The following is a 21,575-nucleotide window of genomic DNA, read 5'->3' as shown; positions in this document are numbered from 1 at the left end:
TGAACAGAGAAAGGGATCAGGAATGAAATGAAAAAGTACTTCAACATTCTGCTAAATGGAGAAGGAGACCTCACAACCATCAGAAACTGTAGAATAATTAATGAAGTCCAAACCAATGGACACTCTTTAACATGGGCTAAGATGGAAACAGCATTAAAGACTATGCGGAATGGGAAGTCGACAGACTTTGATGATCTCAGCTCAGTCATGAAAAAGGCAGCTGGAATATTAGACTTAAATTGGCTGTATAGAGTGTTACCAGTGATTTGGGAAGAAAACAAAATCCTAGAAGATTGGAGCAAAGGAATCACCATCCCTCTGATTAAAAAGGGCAATCGATGAAAATGCGGAAATTACAGAGGCATCACACTGCTGTCACACACCCTGAAGCTGTTATAAAAGATCGTAGAAATGAGACTTAGAAAGATAGAAGAACCTTTACTTGAGGAAGAAAAACAGGGGTTCAGGAAAGACCAAGGTACTATGGATCTTATTTTTGCAGTAAGAAATGCTGATAGAAAAGTACTGGGAATACGGAAGAATTCTTGTGATTGTATTGGTGGAAATTGAAACAGCATATGACAGTGTTCCTCAAAACAAGATATGGGAATGTTTGGAAGACCTAAAGGCGCCAAAGCACCTAATTCATAAAACCGAGATGCTGTACCAAAAGTATTACAGCTGTGTCCAGATAGGCAACGGACATCAGAATGGTTTGAAACAGAGAGAGGTGTCCAAAAAGGAAGTGCGCTATCACCACTCCTGTTTGTAATAGTAATGGACAAGATCATAAAATCTATCAAGAAAATAGACAGCAAACCAAATGATCTGTTTTTTTTCCAATGATTTGATAGTATGTGGAGAGACAGAAGCTGAAGCACAAAAGAAACATAATGATGGAAATAACACATTCAAAAATTTTGGACTAAAAATAAGTAAATGAAGACAGTAGAAATGACCAACAACAGGCAAGGATCAATCTCAGATATATTTCTAGAAGGAGTCAAAGTAAAATATGTTTCCCATTTCAGGTACCTAGGAAGCATGATCTCAGAAGACAACACCATTAAGCAGGAAGTACACAGCAGGACACAGAAAGCACAAAATTTTTATAGTCAAATCAGAAATCTTCTCTGGGGCGATAAAATACCACGAAAAGCAAAAGTGACTATGTACCACATCTGTTTCATACCAATACATGTGGTTTAGAAACATGTATCCTACTAAACAAAGACCTCAGCAGAATTCAGGCAACAGAAGTGAGATTTATTAGAGCTATGACTCAAACAACTAGAAATGACAAAATCAGGAATGAATAGAAAAGTAGCTGGTATTGAGGTTCCTGTTACCAGTGTCATAAAGAAACGTACATTTCAGTGGTATGGGCACATAATGAGAATGAACGTCGTAAGACATGCCAAAAAGTATTTCAACCTGAACCTCATAGGAAGAAAACCACAGAGGAGACCAAGAAAATGCTGGATAGAGGATGTAAGATTATATTTGGAAGAGAAAGGACAGCCGCATGGGATTAGCCGAGTGGTCTAAGGCGCTGCAGTCATGGACTATGCGGCTGGTCCCAGCAGAGGTTCGAGTCCTCCCTCGGGCATGGGTGTGTGTGTTTGCCCTTAGGATAATTTAGGTTAAGTAGCGTGTAAGCTTAGGAACTGATGACCTTAGAAGTTAAGCCCCATAAGATTTCATACACATTTGAACATTTTTTGAGAAAGGACACAAATGGAAAGTTGTCCTGGAACAGAAGGTGTATGAAGGCAGAAGGAGATGGCAAGCACTTGTACACCACACCAGGGAAACTGAAGTTGGAAAACAACAACAACAATGATGATGATGATGATGATGATGATGGAATGCTGGGAGTGCTGTGTCTCCTCCCTGGGAACATATGTTTCTTCATCCCAGGTGCACGCCAAGTTGTAGTCTTCTGGGCCACCAATGATCAACAACTGTTTACAACTCTTTGTCCATAAGGCTGATCTATGTACCAATGCACCATTCCTTGCTGAACACCTTGTGACCCACTTCATGACAGCATCAGCATCCTCTTCTTATCTGGCTGTCTTTCTACAGCAGAAATGACAAGTTGAAGATGATCCCTATGTTTCGTCCTACCCCCTGCCAAGCCAAATGATTTAGCGCCCATTCACTGACTGGGCACTGCTTCAGGTTGTTGTCTTGTCTCATGGTATGACCCCAGGCTCTGATTCAATTCAAAACCTGAATGTTACTTAAGGGCTAATGTTAGTTAAGGGTTACATGTATTCAGGGTCTTCAAACGTATTTGCCTCGAAGGTTCTTATCTTCGCAGTGGCGATATGGTATCATCATCTCAATCTTAAGCCAGGCAAAACCAAACATCTCTCGACACCTGCAAACCAGTTAGCCTCATCTGCATGTTCTGCAAATAATGGTTGCCCACACATTATGTAGAGTTTTCAAGTCTTAGGGCCTTTTGTCCCCCTATCAGTGAGGTTTCCAGGAGGGACAATTCACAACAGATGTGGTTGGAAACAGCAGTCCGGCAGGCTTTTTCTAAACACCAACACTTCATAACAGTCTTTTTTGACCTACATAAGATGTACAACACCACTTGGCACTATCATATTTTACTTACCCTCCATGATGGGTACTTCCAAGTCTCCATCAGTTTTTATCCCACAGGCCAGGGTTTGAGTTGATACTTTACTCAACTTTCCATGGGCCCAAGAGAACGGTGTCCTGCAGCTCTCTGACCTAAGTGTCACACTTTTTCTCCTCGCAGTCGATGGGCTAGTGAGCTCAGTTGGGCCAGTGGTCACCGTTGCGCTGCTTGTCGACAACTTTTGCATTTTGTACAGCTCCCACTCAGTAGCGTCAGCTGAATGACACTCCAAGGTGCCATTCAACATGCCTCTGCATAGATCTTTTCCCATGGTTTCCAGTTCTCCCCTGCAAAAATGTGGGTCATGCATTTCTGTTATCATAACTTGGTCCATCCTGATCTAGAACTCCACAGGGCTATCCAGCACTTAGAAGTTGTTCCATGGTCCCAATTTTTGGGCCTCCTTTTGGATAAAAAAAAACTGACTTGGCTGTTCTGTATTCATCTGCTAAAGACTAGTTGTATGTGGAAGCGCCATGCTCTCTGATTCCTTGCCCACACCTCTTGCGGTGTGGATCATGCTATGCTTCTCCATATTTACCAGGCCCTGGTCTCATCCAGAATGCATTATGGTCACCAGGTTTAAGGCTCAGTGGCACCTTCGGCTTTGAAATTGTTAGACTCGGCCCATTGTCTGGAGTTCGTCTGACCAGTGGCATCTTCCAGACTAGTCCCATAGACAGTTTCCTTTCAGAAGTGGGGATGTTACCTCTTCATTTCCTACGGTACTACCTCTTGGTCTCCTATGTAATCATCATCCAACAATTCCCTGATTGTTCAACATATCCCATTCTTTTCACATACAAGGTGTGTCAGCCTCCTGATACTGGCCCTCAGCTAGGATTGCCAGTTGGAATGCACCTTGCAGTTCTCCACTAGGATCTCCACCTATCGTCCCTGGAATGTGCTCCCCATGTTTCAATGCACACACACCCCCCTGCCCCTTTTGGTTGGTGCCCAAGCCATGAATTAGGACTGATCTATTTCCAGGTTCTAAAGTCTCTGACCTTTCGGCATCTGTTACTTCGAGTTCTTTTGGAGTTTCAGGATGCTGTTACCTTTTACGCTGATGGCTCTAAAACTGTGGATAAGATGGGACATGCTTTTACACCCTCTGGGTGTCAGGAAAATGTAGCGTTTTTACAGTGGAAATGATAGCTGTTGACAGAGACCTCCACTTTATTAAATGATCTTCCCTTTACAGTATTTTAATTTATAGTGACTCAATAGCAATCATCAGGCCATTGACCAATGTCACTCTTGTCACCCTGTGTGTGTGTTATTCATGATCTACTCATTGAACTTAGCAACACAAATGGCTCAGTTGACTTTCTCTGGGTCCTAAGTTCTCAGGGAATGAACTGGCTAATCGCTTGGCTAGAGGAGCTATAACTTGCCCCACATTTGCTTTCCAGATCGCAGAAGTGGATTTACAGGTGCAGATAATAGCTCAAAGATGGAATGACATCTGATTGGCTACTGCCCCCTCTAATAAAATCTGCACAATCAAGGAGACTACTGCTGCATGGCACTCTTCCCTCTGTTTCTCCCAGAAGGTATCCACTGCCCTGTGTCACCTCACATTTCTCCTCCAAATCAACAGTGCAATTCCTACAACGCTATATCCACTATTTTTACTAGCAGTGCTTTCAGTACATTTAATATATGTGTGGGGTTAGCAATCTCTATGATCTACCAAGTAATTTCCTGTAACTTACTGTCAGTTTGTTCTTTTCAGCATACAAAATCTGCTGGTACTGGCTATAGTATTCCCATTTCCCTAGCTGTATTTTGTCAGAGTGTTTCTTCCAATTCAGTAATCAAGTGGTTGTTACAGTTCATATATTTCTGTAAATTTATCACTGTTTGTTTATTTTCCCTTAATTCAGTTACTATATTCAAGAAAACTCTCGTTCTGTAATTTTCTTTTGAAATTTACATCAGGTAACACTTTCTGCTCAGCCCTTCATAGTACTTATAAATTTTGTTTAACTCCTCTTTCAAACTTGGGTTATTTTTAACTACTTCTTTGTCTATTGTAAGTTTTAAATTGTTTAATTGACAATTAATTATATTAACAACTGATTTTAACCTTTTTTCAACTCTCAGCTCTGCAATATGATCCAGTTATTTGTCAAGTTTTGTCATACTACCATTTAATTCTGCAAGTCTGTCTATATTATATTGGTTACAAACTTCAAAGGCTGCTGACAAGGTCTCTAAATTTTTTATTCTAAGTATTTATTTCTTTATTTAAATTGTCCACTTCAACATTAAACTCATTATTTTGAGTGAATATTTGCAGCTATAATTTTTTTGTTTGAATCTACTACAGTTTTTTTAAAATTTATCAGAGTCATTGTTGGCCTCATCTATTCTTACTTAAGCTATTAAATTTCAACAAAGAAATAGCTAATTTTGTCTTTTCTTGCCGTTCTTTCTCTGATAAAGTTTCAGAAACTCAATCGCTGGTGGTTTGACTTGGTTCATCTTCAGAATCACTTTGCATCAGCTTGTCGTTAGTGTCATCTGCTACTGTAGTGGAGGTCCTGACTGCATCAGTCCGAGACTGTGTGTCAGCAACTGCATTCACTTCTACGATGACAGTTGGTAGTAGTGGGACCCAGCAACTGCAGCATCGCTGCTGGCATTTCTCAGCAACAGTCTTGGCATTTGTTGATCTTGAAACTTTGATGAAAACAATGTGGGAGCAGTTGGAAGGTGTTTCTCAGCACTCACTGCTGCTATAAATATTAGTCTTCCCCAAAATACATCAGCTCCAACTGTTCTTCTTTTATATGTTATGGTTGGAGGCTGTTATTTGTCAAACATTACTTTACTTTACAACCAGAGGTTGTACAGAGTTTCAGGGAGAGCATAAGGGAACAATTGACAGGAATGGGGGAAGTAGTACAGTAGAAGAAGGATGGGTAGCCCTGAGGGATGAAGTAGTGAAGGCAGCAGATGATCAAGTAGGTAAAACGACGAAGGCTAGTAGAAATCCTTAGGTAACAGAAGAAATATTGAATTTAATTGATGAAAGGAGAAAATATAAAAATGCAGTAAATGAAGCAGGCAAAAAGGAATACAAACGTCTCAAAAATGAGATCGACAGGAAGTGCAAAATGGCTAAGCAGACATGGCTAGAGGACAAATGTAAAGATGTAGAGGCTTATCTCACTAGGAGTAAGATAGATACTGCCTACAGGAAAATTAGAGAGACCTTTGGAGAAAAGACAACCACTTGTATGAATATCAAGAGCTCAGATGAAACCCAGTTCTAAGTAGAGAAGGGAAAGCAGAAAGGTGGAAGGAGTATATAGAGGGTCTATACAAAGGCGATGTACTTGAGGACAATATTATGGAAATGGAAGATGATGTAGATGAAGATAAAATGGGAGATATGATACTGCGTGAAGAGTTTGACAGAGCACTGAAAGACCTGAGTCGAAACAAGGCCCCGGGAGTAGACAACATTCCATTAGAACTACTGACAGCCTTGAGAGAGCCAGTCCTGACAAAACTCTGCCATCTGGTGAGCAAGATATATGAGACAGGCGAAATACTTCAAGAAGAACATAATAATTCCAATTCCAAAGAAAGCAGGTGTTGACAGATGTGAAAATTACCGAACTATCAGTTTAATAAGTCACAGCTGCAAAATACTAACACGAATTCTTTACAGACGAATGGAAAAACTGGTAGAAGCCGCCCTCGGGGAAGATCAGTTTGGATTCCATAGAAATATTGGAACACATGAGGCAATACTGACCTTACAACTTATCTTAGAAGAAAGATTAAGGAAAGGCAAACCTACATTTCTAGCATTTGTAGACTTAGAGAAAGCTTTTGACAATGTTGACTGGAGTACTGTCTTTCAAATTCTAAAGGTGGCAAGGGTAAAATACAGGGAGCGAAAGGCTATTTACAATATGTACAGAAACCAGATGGCAGTTATTAGAGTCGAGGGGCATGAAAGGGAAGCAGTGATTGGGAAGGGAGTGAGACAGGGTTGTAGCCTCTCCCCGATGTTATTCAATCTGTATATCGAGCAAGCAGTAAAGGAAACAAAAGAAAAATTCGGAGTAGGTATTAAAATCCAGGGAGAAGAAATAAAAACTTTGAGGTTCGCCGATGACATTGTGATTCTATCAGAGACAGCAAAGGACTTGGAAGAGCAGTTGAATGGAATGGACAGTGTCTTGAAAGGAGGATATAAGATGAACATCAACAAAAGCAAAACGAGGATAATGGAATGTAGTCGAATTAAGTCGGGTGATGCTGAGGGAATTAGATTAGGAAATGACCCTTATAGTAGTAAAGGAGTTTTACTATTTGGGGAGCAAAATAACTGATGATGATCGAAGTAGAGAGGGTATAAAATCTAGACTGGCAATGGCAAGGAAAGCGTTTCTGAAGAAGAGAAATTTGTTAACATCGTGTATAGATTTAAGTGTCAGGAAGTCATTTCTGAAAGTATTTGTATGGAGTGTAGCCATGTATGGGAGTGAAACATGGACAATAAATAGTTTGTACAAGAAGAGAATAGAAGCTTTCGCAATGTGGTGCTACAGAAGAATGCTGAATATTAGATGGGTAGATCACATAACTAATGAGGAGGTATTGAATAGAATTGGGGAGAAGAGGAGTTTCTGGCGCAACTTGACAAAAAGAAGGGACCGGTTAGTAGGACATGTTCTGAGGCATCAGGGGATCACAAATTTAGCATTAGACGGCAGCGTGGAGGGTAAAAATCGTAGAGGGAGACCAAGAGATGAATACAGTAAGCAGATTTAGAAAGATGTAGGTTGCAGTAAGTACTGGGAGATGAAGAAGCTTGCACAGGATAGGGTAGCATGGAGAGCTGCATCAAACCAGTCTCAGGACTGAAGACCACAACAGCAACAACAAAAAACAACAACTTTTACTGATTTGTCATTTCTTTTTAGTTAACTTCCTCTGCATTTAGTCGTTTCTTGCTTGCCAGATATAATGGGCTTATATCTTAGGCTTACACTCATTAGCAGATTTGATCAGTTTCTAGAAAAGGCAGCTAATTTATAAACCAGTATATATTTGCGATCTCTCTTTTTATTGGTATTATGTAAAGAATAGTCCATTTTTTATTAATATTAATACATATATTCTCTTCATTGTACAAGGGTGAATCAAATATAAACCACAATTTTTGTTTTACGTGCCTGTTTGTAAACTGAGAGAGGCAAGATCTCTCCACATTTTTGCTTTTGTTTCCAGTAATTGTTCTCCAAAGCTAGAATGTTGTCGTACTATTGCTGCAGTCAGAATCATGATGTAATATGAAGAGGTTCTGTCATCTGTTGCACAGTGCATATAATAAAGTTTCTCACTACAGAGGGTGTAAAACCATCCGAAATTTGAAAGTTTTGTGGCACAATTCAGGGACGACATCCTGCAAAAGACTCAAGTGATTGCATGGCACACACAGTTTTTATGAGGTTGAGAAACAGTTGAGAATGCAGCTCACTGACATTGTCAGAGGACCAGCATGACTGAGGAGAATATTTGCATTGTTAGACAGCTTATTGACGACTATCACCAAATAACAATTGTTGAAATTGCTCCTGGGGTTGTTCTAAGCTACGGTAGTGCTCAGGCGGTCATTACTGACAACACTGAATTTCAGAAAGAGTTCATAGTGTGGGTGCCTCATCTTCTCATCACAGAGCACAAATGTCATTGTCTTGAGATGTGCAAACAGCTATCAATGCTATATAAAACCAAAGAGGAACATTTTTTTACTCCAGATCTTGACTTGTGATGAAACATGGGTGCACCATTACGCCATGTAATTGAGAAAAAAAACAGCAGCATGGAATGATACAAAAAGGATGAATCTGCTACCATCAAAGCCAAAAACTATCTCTCGGTGCCAAAAGTTCTTGCAGTTGTCTGTACAAACAAAACATGCATAATGTCAGAATGGTCTCACATTTCCAATCTGGGATGTCATCATGCTTCATGACAGTGTTAAAGCACACACAGATGCCCATACTCAACAAAAAATTCAGGAATTGTTCTGGACCAATATAGAACATCCTTCCTACTGTCCAGACTTACCACTATGTGATTTTTCTTTGTTTGAATCACTAAAGGAAGCAGTTAGAGGACACAGATACGATGAGGATGGCGCTATTGAAGTGTTCGTGCCCAACTGGCTGTTGTCACCGTCACATTCATTTTACGAAAACAGGATCAGGAAACTGCCTATCCACTTAGAAGAATGTGTTTCCCACTCAGGAGACTATATAGAAAAATAAATATGAATGTATGAATTTTTCTGAAACTGAAGTAAACTTATTAAAAAATAATAATCCTGAAACTTCCTGGCAGATTAAAACTGTGTGCCCGACCGAGACTCGAACTCAGGAACTTTGCCTTTCGCGGGCAAGTGCTTTACCAACTGAGCTACCGAAGCACGACTCACGCTCGGTCCTCACAGCTTTACTTCTGCCAGTATCTCGTCTCCTAGCTTCCAAACTTTACAGAAGCTCTCCTGCGAACCTTGCAGAACTAGCACTCCTGAAAGAAAGGATATTGCGGAGACATGGCTTAGCCACAGCCTGGGGGATGTTTCCAGAATGAGATTTTCACTCTGCAGCGGAGTGTGCGCTGATATGAAACTTCCTGGCAGATTAAAACTGTGTGCCCGACCGAGACTCGAACTTGGGTCCTTTGCCTTTTGCGGGCTAGTGCTCTACCAACTGAGCTACCGAAGCACGACTCACGCTCGGTCCTCACAGCTTTACTTCTGCCAGTATCTCGTCTCCTACCTTCCAAACTTTACAGAAGCTCTCCTGCGAACCTTTCAGAACTAGCACTCCTGAAAGAAAGGATATTGCGGAGACATGGCTTAGCCACAGCCTGGGGGATGTTTCCAGAATGAGATTTTCACTCTGCAGCGGAGTGTGTGCTGATATGAAACACCCTGGCAGATTAAAACTGTGTGCCTGACCGAGACGCGAACTCGGATCCTTTGCCTTTCACAGGCAAGTGCTCTACCAACTGAGCTACCGAAGCACGACTCATACCCGGTCCTCACAGCTTTACTTCTGCCAGTATCTCGTCTCCTATCTTCCAAAGGTTCGCAGGAGAGCTTCTGTAAAGTTTGGAAGGTAGGAGACGAGATACTGGCAGAAGTAAAGCTGTGAGAACCGGGCGTGAGTCGTGCTTAGGTAGCTCAGTTGGTAGAGCACTTGCCCGCAAAAGGCAAAGGTCCCGAGTTCGAGTCTCGGTCGGGCACACAGTTTTAATCTGCCAGGAAGTTTCATATCAGCGCACACTCCGCTGCGGAGTGAAAATCTCATTCTGGAATAATAATCCTGTTTATATTTGATTCACTCTTATAGTCACAGACTGCTCATCAGGGCTAATTAAGCTTTTTAACCAATGCCTCCCAAGAAAACCAAAACAACAATTAACTGATTATTATTGATATTTAAAAAAAAAAAAAAAAAAAAAAAAAAAAAAAAAAAAAAAAAAAACCTATACAGCATACTGGAGCGTGTCGTTTCAACATCTTTGGCCTGCACAGCAGACACAATAGCAGTCAGTTTATGGTACACTGTGAATGAGCCCCAATCGCCCACAGTGCTCACTCGCCTCATATTAAGTAAAAAAAAAAAAAAAAAAAAAAACCAACGGCATCAAATTCGTGTGAAGGAAAATTGAAAATATTAAATAGCAGTCTGTTTATGCAGCAAAATTAGACAGTATCCATGATTGTACCAGAGACAAGAGTATGAATTAAGTGTCAAAAATTTTGTTTATTAGTGTGTCCAGCTGAGAAAGAGCTTTCACTTCACACAATGATAAGCACAGGAAATGTTTCAAACCTGGCTCTGCCACACTTGTAGGCTGATCTCAGAATATCCTTCCCATGATTTAACATCAAACTTGCCGCCCCCCTTCCACTTCCAGGAATATAATGCAGAAACATGTAAAACATTACAGTCCATATGACCTATCTTAAGAAATAGGCCCAAGAAAGGCAAACCCACATTTAAAGCACTTGTAGATTTACAAAAAGCTTTTAACAGATTTCACTGGTCATCCGGGATAAAATGCAGTTATAAGAGTCGAAGAGAGTGAAAGGGAGGCAGTAACTGGCAAGGGATTGAAGCTTGGATTCAACCTTTTTCCTATGTTGTTTGATCTTTGTGTAAAGCAAGGAAGAATTAAAGTGCAGTGTGAAGAAATAAAAACTTCAACCTTTGCTAATGTTGTTATAATTCAGTCAGAGTCAGCAAAGAACTTGGAAGAACTGTTGAAGACAGTGGATATCTTGAAAAGGAGTTGTAAGATGAAAACAACAAAAGTTAAACAAGGGTGATGGAAAGTAGTTAAATTAACCCTTTCAAACCTGATTTTTTTGCTAGAGGAAAGAAAATTTTTCTTTATGTGGTAATGCTCTTAGGTAACTTTTTAATGATTTTAGATGCAAGATTTATACAAAAATATGTAACTGTTTTCAAAGCATACGTTGCACACTTGGCTTTATTTTATATACTAAAATAATTAATTATGAAAAAATCTCTATTGTAATGAATAGTAACATGATAATTCAAGAATTATCACCCAAAATAACAATAACAATATTCAGTTATATGGTAGAATATTGTGAACCAATCACATCCGTGTATTCTGGTGGTCATGACCTGCTATGCACTGCTGCATTGACTTGCTAATATTTTCATAGTGGTGCTCAACAGTTGGGAGCACTTGCACATGATGAAAAGGTTAAACAGTCACAAATGTGTACCTCAGGTTCCCATTTGGGAAAAATACTTCTGTTGCAGTGAAGACAAAGTGAAAGTTAATGCTCACAGCTGTAATCAGAGTGTCTGAAAGTGTTAAATAAGGCATTTACTGAGGGAATTAGTTTAGGAAATGACACCAAAGGTAGCAGAGCAGACAAGTTTTTATTATTATTATTATTATTATTATTGTTGTTGTTGTTGTTGTTATCTGGACTGCAAAATAACTGACAGTGTCTGAAGTTGTGAAACTATATAAAATACAGGCTGGCCATAGCAAGAAAAGATTTCCTGAAAAAGAAACATCAAAATAAACTTAAGCTTTTTGAAGTGTTTTCTGAAAGTATGTTTTAGTGTTATATGGAAGTCAAATGTTGACCATAAATAGCACAGACAAGAAAAGAATAGAAGGTTTTGGAATGTGGTGTTACAGAGGAATGCTGAAAATTAGTTGGATAGGTTGATTAACTAGTGAAGAAGTACTGCACTGAATCAGGCAAACAAAGAACTTTATGGTACATGACTAAAAGAATGGATCTGCTGATAGGCACAACCCAAGACATCACAAACAGATGATTTGGTATTGGTGTTGGGAGTGAGTGGAGAATGGGGTGGGGAATTGTAGGAGGAGATCCAGGATTGCTATAGTAAGCAGGTTGAAATGGATACAGCTTGTGGTAGTTATACAAAGATGAAAAAACTTCCACAGGTATGAACCAGTCTTTTTAGAATGAATACCACAGCACACAAATTCTTCCAAATTATTTCTGTGATGTTTTAATGGGTGTTAATAAGTGCATTTCAGGAAGAAATATATCTTAAATTTGTTGTTTTGATACAAAATTGAGTAGACTGCTACTCAGTTTCCATGTGTTTTTACCTACAGTTACAACAAAAAATCTGAATCTCTGTATGCATAAGATCATGCCAATCATGATATTTTTATCTTTGGCACACACATTTGGTATGTATTAGATTAGTCTGATGGGTATTTTAACATTGTCAGGAAACTGCATTGTGGAAATAATACTTGACATTTTTGATGATCGATTCGTCATTTACAAAACTCGTTTGTGGTAACCACACAAGAAAAGTACCCGTAATAGTTAAATTGTTTAGTGAGAGCATCAAACTTCACAATATAACACAGACATTTACAAGTTTGAAATAGCGCAGCCAAGATCATAGCAAAGACCAGTTCACAAGATCCCAGTACTAGTGAGGATCATAACAGTGCAAGTGAGAGAGATTAAGTGGCCTCTGGTCTGGGTTATATGCCATTGAGCTATGATGGTTCTGGTAGACACCGGCATGTGCAGACCTCGGTGCAACTCAACTCCTGGGTCAGTGTGCCACTGGCTGGCAGCCAGTACCATACTGAGCCTAGGGAAAATACAGGTGAGTTCATAGCGGTGGCTCACAAGGGTGCTCTGTATTAATGTAGATACCGTCTATCGCAAATTTCGGGGCTCCTGGACCAATGCTGATGACTCAGTTGGTCCTTTCTCTGTATGAGAGAAAAGACTGGCTGATTTAGTTGTAAGGGCTGAGGTGTTGGCCAACAAAGGGTGGTAACATCGTGTATTTCACTTCCTCTATTGTACCAATTTAATTTTTTTTCTGCTCTATATTCCCCTTCCCCTCACCAAGCTCATTTGTTGTCCTTTTATCTTGGATAAAACCAGAATAATTTGTGTATTACAGAGATGAGAGAGACTTATTTTGTAACTTATACTGAAAGAATTTAAGAAAATTGTTACTATTTTTTATTTTCATATATTTATATGTCAAGTGGTTCACAGTTATATTTATAGTACAGAACGCAAAAATATGATAAAAACTAGATATCAAAACACATGCAGGTGACATTTTGCACAATTTGTTTCAGGTTCAGAATGGGTGCTGGAAGATACAATTCACTTAAAAAATATTCATTTACCCCGTATTCAAGTAGATCCTCACCTGGACCTCAGCTACTTGTATGATAGCCGTTTTTTACAAAAGAAGCAACGTTTGAACCACATATTGCAAACACTGTCATCAGAAGACATTCGATCTCCACTCAAGAATGGTGATCAGACTGGGCATGATCACCACAGCCTTCAAAAGACAAGTGGAGGTTAGTGAAAAAACATTTTTACTATAATTTGGTGAAGGAAAAGTGCTGTATTAAATTTTAGTACAGAATTCAATGATTTTATAATTTTCTTAACCAGGACATTTTTCAAAAAAGTCTATTATTACACCAAACAAATTCTAGTTATGCAAACTCTTAAAAAGAAAACTAACTATCTCACAGTGGAGATAGTAGTCACAGTCATTGTAGGAAATATCTTGGTCGTAGGGCTCAGTTAAGCCACATTCCATTTCTTTTCTTCTTTTCTTTTCAATCACAAACACATTGATACTGAAACTGCCTGGCAGATAAAGCTGTGTGCTGGAGGAGGACTCTAAAGTAGGACCTTCGCCTTTCATTGGCAGGTACTGTATCTACTGAGCTACCCAAGCACGACTCACAACCCATCCTCTCAACTTTACTTCTGCCAGTACCTCGTCTCCTACCTTTCAAACTTCACAGAAATTGTCCTGCAGGAAGTAAAGTTGTGAGGGCTGTTTGCGAGTCGTACTTGGATAGTGGAACACTTTCCTGTGAAAGGCAAAGGTCCTGTGTTCGAGTCCCAGACTGGCTCACGGTTCTAATCTGCCAGGAAGTTTTATATCAGCACACACTCCACTGAAGAGTGAAGATTCATTATGGAAACAGTGTTGCTGTCACTCCAGTTGGGACTACAGTTCGCCTTGTCAGGTAATACAAGCAAAGTACATTACCTTCTGCGAAGACACTAAAAGAAAGCAGAAGTAAGAAACTCTCGTTTAACTACAGTTGTTAATAATTTAGGAGTAAAGGAGACCACTCACTGAAGAAGCATTGACTAGTCAACAGACACGTGAAAAAGAATGAAAACTTTGCTAGTTTCCAGATAAATCTGAAATGAACTAGTGAAAAGAAGAGAAAGAAAAAAAGAAAAAAGACCTCTGCAGCTACATTGTGCAGGCTCACCACAAAATGCCAAGGAGTCCAATTCAGTACCAACATCCGTCATGTCTCATAGCCTTTTTGCTATCGAACACTGTCCCTCCCAACTTCCTTCTGCCTCCAAACCCACTACCTAATTACTTAAACACCTTCCTAGTTATATCTTCATTCACAACTACTTCTCTGTTTAGGTGAATATATACAGACAAATCCATGCCAGAGCCATGACCACCCTCATGACATTCTCCTATGGTGACCTGTTTATTGCCGGCCGGAGTGGCCGTGCGGTTCTAGGCGCTACAGCCTGGAGCCGAGCGACCACTACGGTCGCAGGTTCGAATCCTGCCTCGGGCATGGATGTATGTGATGTCCTTAGCTTAGGTTTAATTAGTTCTAAGTTCTAGGCGACTGATGACCTCAGAAGTTAAGTCGCATAGTGCTCAGAGCCATTTGACCTGTTTATTGGACACCTAGAGGAAATCTTCCTTGCCTCTCAAAATCCCAAATTCTTTGTCTAGGTCAGGTTCATTGACAATGTCTTCATGATCTGAACCCTTGCCAAGACACCCTATCCTCAGTCCTCTGCAACCTTTTTATGAGACTGACAAAATTGCAGAAAGAAATGGTCATAGAGTTTTGCACCTCCTGCCATATTATTGCCATTTTAATGCAACAGGACTTGTGTGGGTTCAGGTGAAATCATATGCTGCAGAGTGAAATAGAAGTTTTAAATTAAAAGAAATAAAATTTTTAGTATGTGTGGCATGGAGCATATTACTCTCACGGAATGGAACAATATTGTCAAACATACATGGTACATCTTGGAATCATCATGGCACTGAAAAGGTGTGTTGGAAAAAGAGTGGAAGAGTTAATAATAAGATTAGGATATGATAGCAGCAGCAGGAACAGCAACAACAATTTTTTAAAAAAAGTTTGGCAATGTATGTCGAGATAAATGAAAGATTTTGATGTTTCTGTATTTTAACACATAGATGCATCTCTTACCTGCAACTTATGAAAGAGGGTAGACTCCACAGTCTTCAAAGAGAATGTTGTCATTATTCACATCTCCATGTCATTGTCAGTAGCTTCACTGCCCAAGGTTATTACCATTTTTTCAGTAGTATGGAATTGCAAGGGCTGTAGAATTTTCTGGTGTGATACTCATAGTTGGGTGAACATCATGTGCAAATGCAAACAGTATAGTAGGGTGAACAACATATGCAACTGCAAACAGTATAGTAGGGTGAACAACATATGTAACTGCAAACAGTCACATAATAGCATTGGTAGCATATCCACCATCTGTCAAAGATGTTCTTTCAGCGATCCAATTATATCTTATCGTCATCCCCAGAAATGAGTGACATCCTACCAACAATCCTTCCTACTCCTCCTAAAGTGGTATTCTGCCACACACCCAACCTATGCGTCATTGTGGTCCATCCCTATTCCAGTCCCACTATCAACTCCTTGCCACAAGGGTCACCTCTCTGTGAAAACCAAGATGCCAAACCTGCCAGTTCTCTCACCCACCACATCCTACTCCATTCCTGTCACAAGCTTATCCTAACCCATCAGAAGCAGGGTCATTTGTGAAAGCAGCATGCGAACCAGCTGCTGCAGTTTCTGCACATCATTCTATGTGGAAATGGCCACCAACCAATTGTTCCCCAAAATGTGGCCAAGAATAGAGTTTGACCACCCAGTGGCAGAACACACTGCTGAGAGCAACATGCTAGATTTCAGTGGCTGCTTCACAAACCATACCATCTGGCTCCTTCACTCCAGCACCAGCTGTGCAGAATTACACATACAAGAGTTCTCCTCACTGTACATCCTCTGCTAACCCACTGCACCCAAACCCTCTACACAACAGTCTTCCTCACATCTATTCTGTCACCCCCTACCCAATCTATACCTTCGCATTGTCATTGTGCGCTCCACAACTTGCATGTTCTGGAGCCTCGGATGCATTCCTATCCCATGCGCCTGCTCCCTTTACCACTTACCAACCCCCCTCCAGCTTACTGCCTCTCTCTCCCTCTTTTCACCCAGTCCACCCACACCAATACCAGCACTGTGGGTTCAGCTCCTCTGGTGTGGTGGGGGGGTTTGAAGTTGTGATTTGAAAACCCAGATCCACCTAGTTGTCTAATTATTTGATTAAACAATGATTTTAAGAAGCAAATAAGTTTATAGGAACTTCAATGCTGAATACCCAAATATAAGTGCACAATGGTGTATCCCAGTAGGCCAGTACTTTATAACACCACCACCACCTTAAACTAATATCCATGAAACACCTAACCTGTAGACCCAAAGAATGTGGCACACTTCCCTAGAGTACGAGCGGTGGAGAGCTCTTCTGAACAGCACATTGCAAGCCATCCCAAATATGCTCAATAATTGTCATGTCTGGAAGTTTGGGAGCCAGCAGAAGTGTTTGAACTCAGAAGAGTATTCCAAGAGCCACTCTGTAGCAATTTTGGATGTGTGGGTGTTGCATTCTCCCGCTGGAATTGGCCAAGTCCATCGGAATGCACAGTAGATGTGAATGGATGCAGGTGATCGGACAGGTTGCTTATGTAAATGTCACATGTCAGAGTTGTATCTAGACATATCAGAGGTCCCATATCACTCCAGCCGCACATGGCCCACACCATTACAGAGCCTTCACCACCTTGAACAGTCCCCTGCTGACATGCAGAGTCCATGGATTCATCAGGTTGTCTCCATGCCCATACACGTCCCTCCTCTCAATACAATTTGAAATGAGACTCGTCCTACCAGGCAACACGTTCCCAGTCATCAACAGTCCAATGTTGGTGTTGACAGGCCTATGCGAGGCACAAAGCTTTGTGTTGTGTAGTCACCAAGGGTACACAAGTGTGCCTTTGGCTCCAAAAGCCCATGTTGATGGTGTTTCATTGAATGGTTCGCAAGCTGATACTTATTGGTGGCCCAGCATTGAAATCTACAGCAATTTGCGGAAGGGTTGCACTTCTGTCATGTTGAACGATTCTCTTCAGTCGTCGTCGTTGGTCCTGTCCTTGCAGAATCTTTTTCAAGCCACAGTGATGTTGGAGATTTGATCCCTACTTCATCACTACCTTGGAGATGCTGTGTCGCATCACTCATGTGCCGACTATAACACCAAGTTCAAACTCACTTAAACCCTGATAATCTGCCATTGTAGCAACAGTAACTGATCTAACAACTGCACCAGACACTTGTTCTCTTATTTAGGCATTTGCAACTGCAGCGCCTTATTCTGCCTGTTTACGTATCTCTGTATTTGAATACACATGCCTATTCCAGTTTCTTTGATGTTTCAGTGTATAAATTCTACAGCTTTTATCACATTCCGTCATTTCTTCTTTTCAGCTCATTGACAGCATGTATGTGGCTTATTGAAACATGCTTAAAACCCTTTGCAGTAATTCCAAAAATACAAGATTCTGACTTAACAAATATAGACAGTGTGTTAAACTTTCTAAGAAATTGTTTTATTAACTCTAATGGATTTCCCTAACATTGCAGGTTTGTTAGCAGTTCCCAGTTTCAGTACATTGCAGTCACTGCGTAAGTCAATCATAGAATGTGGAAATACCTGCCCACTTACTCAGAAACACTTAGTGCAACTAGATTGGGTATCAAAAGAAGATGGTTCCCATATACTTACTGTTGGCGTAGGAAGCAAGGTAAGAAATTTTACTTATGTTGGTTACTGTGTTAAGAGGTTAATGGTTAGATAGGAACAAGCAAATACAAATTACATTGTTACAGATCTTGCTGTTTACTCCTGTTTCAAGTGACCTTGCCCAAGCGAACATGAAGGCTATGAAAGAGTCTCAGTCAACAAACAGGCCTATCTTGAGGAAGGCTTCTTCATTGGCTGTTCCTCAGTTTGTGGATGAGATCAGGTGACTTCAGTTAATGTACTTCTAAAAGTGCTACTGAATAGATAATTAGAAGTTAGCAGATCCTTCTATTGTGTGATTAGTAAAACAATTTTGTGGATTAACATTGCTCTTTTCCTGACTTTGCTTGTGAGCTTATGTGTGTATATTTTACACACACTTGTAATGTGTGTTATTGTATAGGTAAAAATATGTATTTGTGCTTCATAATGGAATTGCGCTTCTTATCAAAACCCTCATAGCAAAGAAAAGCCAGAGCTCAGCTATAATACAATCACTGGTGCTTCCATACCATAACTCTTTAATCTTTTATGCTTTTTCATGCTAATTATCTCATTCCCTGTCCTTAACTTCTGTCATTCGTTTTGTTGTTAAGTGTTACTACTTAGAGAAGTAAGGTACATAATCTAAATATTTGTTGTTTTAACACTTCTTAACTAATCTTTCAGTATGCTTTTACTGTATGTACTGTGTTAGACTATGTCTTAGTGGGAGAGTTTTAACTACATTCATATTGAAAATGTTAATTTATTTTGGTAATGTGCTCAGAGTGAGAAGTAATAAATTAAAAACTTAAGTTGAAACTATGAATTCTACATATATGTATTTATATCATTACAAATAATATGAATTTGAAAAGAATTAGACAGAATGAAACAAATATGATAATTATTAGAAGTTGTATTAATATATCAGATGCAATTCTTTTAAAGTGGATTAAGATCATTGTGTGTACCATGTTCATGTACACGATGGTATGAACTTTCCCCACTTCAAATCAAAATTGCACCATCCATGATATTTTCAGAATGCCAGCTTCTGTGTTCCTGTTATTTTATGTAGAATGGTAAAATTAAAGTCTGAAAATTTGTGTAAGTCACTGAACAGCATACCACAAAATTTGTATCTTGAAATGTTATTGTCATATAAATTTTCTGGTTAATTTTGTTTTGAAACTCTCAGCCTTCATGACTATTTCCAGATCATGGCATGTCCACTTCTTTTAAATTGAGCATTGTGAAACTGGTGGAATAGTAACACTCTGAATTCTCGTCAAAAGAAACGAAGTTAAAAATTCTCATACATACCTGCAGATCTTTTTTCTCTGGTTTAGATATGCAAGTGTCAGAATGGTTTATTAAAGAGAGCCGTGGCTGATTTCCTTTCGGAACTTTGCCTGAGCTTATGCTCTATCTCAAATGACTGCATTGTTGTCAGTGAGGCATTAAATTTCAATCTTCCTTCCTTCCTTGCTTAATTTTTTAGGCTTCCTTACATGATTCTAAATGAATAGAAACAGCACATATATTTGTCCAAATTAGATCTGGCATAGTTATTTCTTTTCAGCTTTGTTTTAGGTGTGCAGGTGCAAGCTGCTACTGTGACATGTGAGCTGTCATTTGTGGTTACATTTGCTCGAAAGTAACAATATGTGTTTCATTTACAGATGTTCTTCTCAGCATTGTGTCATACTGGAATAGTTCACTGTGATTGGGCTTTATTTATGTTTATTCATTTGACAGTATCACATAATTATTGCTATGTGTTTCATATTTTGATCATCTTCAGGTGGCATTTTGTTAACAGTTTACTGCATGATTAAATGCAAGTGACATCAAAATAATTTCAATTAGTTTATTAATATGGAACTTATTATTTCTTGAAAGTGCGTATATTTCGGTGTTCTGTTGATTTTGTGTAGAAATTTAGAGGTGGTGTAGCAAGAGGTACCAGCTAACAGAATTCAGACATAAGGTGGACACTAATTTAATTTAGAGGCCCAAAGTTTAATTGTCTTTCAAGTCAGCTAAACACTTGTGAGAAACACGTGCTACACTATACTATATCTAATATTGAAATTAAAATAAGGTACGAGAAACGTCTCGTCACCTTTCCTGTACCCTTTCAATAGTAATGCAGCCAATGCATTAAGTTGTGATTGGAGAATTAAGTGGCTAAAGCAGGGAAAACAATAATTATATCATCTTTTACTATTTTTTGTTGCTGTATTATAATAGTCTTTATTTTTAACTTATTTTGATATAAGTCAAATACGCGCAGTAGCTCAGATTTCAGATACATTATTTTAGTTTCACTGTAACATGTTTATAGGTGGATGAAGTTGCGTAAGGTGGACTTGGTAACAGCTGATAGTTTACCACCTTTGCCTATGCAGATATCATGGGTTCGAGACGGTATACTTGTTGTTGGAATGGATAGTGAGATGCATGTTTACTCACAGTGGAAACCAAAATGTAAGTTCCTTGTGTGCTGTATATATTCAGTCCAGTAATTATTAATAAAGACTGTAATAATTTTTGCTCTACAGTATTCACCGAAATATATTTCAATTTTCGTAGCTTCAGTTGCTCGTGATCGTGGTGTGGGATTAGCCCATCAAGAATCAGATGAATATCAAGATTCTAGAAACTTGAGAGATGAAGACTTAAGAAATTTGGCTCAGGTATTGAAAGAAAGTAGCAAGATGCTGTAAAATTTGAATTTGTATCAAAGTTGTGTAATAAATTTTCTGTTGGCTTACAGGAAACTTCGCAACGTCGATTAGCCAATGTCAGTTCCATGCCTCATCTTTCCCGTGTCAGCTCCATCAATTTAACAATGCTGGATAGCAAAAAGATTAGAGGTATGGTGCTTCTCTGATGAACCTAATATTTTATACCGTAACTGATATGCAGTGATAGGAACAAAAGTGTGTGTGGGGGGGGGATTTTATACTGGAACAAAACAGATATGGATCCAGGTGCTTTGAAACATTTGTAGTGTGTTTGAGATGGTACTAAATAAAACCACAATTCATGGATGATAAATCATCCATCATATTAGTAGAGCATTTTTAATTGCATATTTGTGCTATCATTTCCCTTTCCACTAGTAGAGCATTTGTAATTGCTTATTTGTGCTATCATTTCCATGATATGGTTCAACATGTAGAACTAATCAAATGCTATCAGTGTAAAGAATTCTCATTTGTCATTAGGATGGGGTTTCATACTTTGCACTCCACTGCTGTGCCCACATTACAAATGTTTTGAGCATCCAGAAAATTATCCTGTAAACTGTCTAATTGGTTTCCTTTTTCCTATGTACCACTTACAGAATTAACCTTGAACATAAAGGACTCAATATATATGTTAGTG

General features: G+C 39.3%; 1 protein-coding gene across 1 annotated transcript in view; it reads left to right on the top strand.

Annotated features, from left to right (window-relative positions):
* The window catches only part of LOC126412095 (dmX-like protein 2), a 370,418-nt gene that overhangs the window by 148,216 nt on the left and 200,627 nt on the right, over positions 1–21,575 (top strand). The window contains exons 22-27 of the mRNA XM_050081514.1: positions 13,343–13,573; positions 18,038–18,198; positions 18,284–18,420; positions 20,530–20,672; positions 20,778–20,881; positions 20,962–21,061. Coding sequence (XP_049937471.1) covers positions 13,343–13,573; positions 18,038–18,198; positions 18,284–18,420; positions 20,530–20,672; positions 20,778–20,881; positions 20,962–21,061 — 876 coding nt within the window. The remainder of the gene's footprint in view (positions 1–13,342; positions 13,574–18,037; positions 18,199–18,283; positions 18,421–20,529; positions 20,673–20,777; positions 20,882–20,961; positions 21,062–21,575) is intronic.

Source organism: Schistocerca serialis, chromosome 7 (assembly GCF_023864345.2).
Source record: "Schistocerca serialis cubense isolate TAMUIC-IGC-003099 chromosome 7, iqSchSeri2.2, whole genome shotgun sequence".
Taxonomy (NCBI): Eukaryota; Metazoa; Arthropoda; class Insecta; order Orthoptera; family Acrididae; genus Schistocerca; species Schistocerca serialis.
Note: the sequence above shows the minus strand (reverse complement) of the source record. Positions and strands in the feature narration are given on the sequence as shown.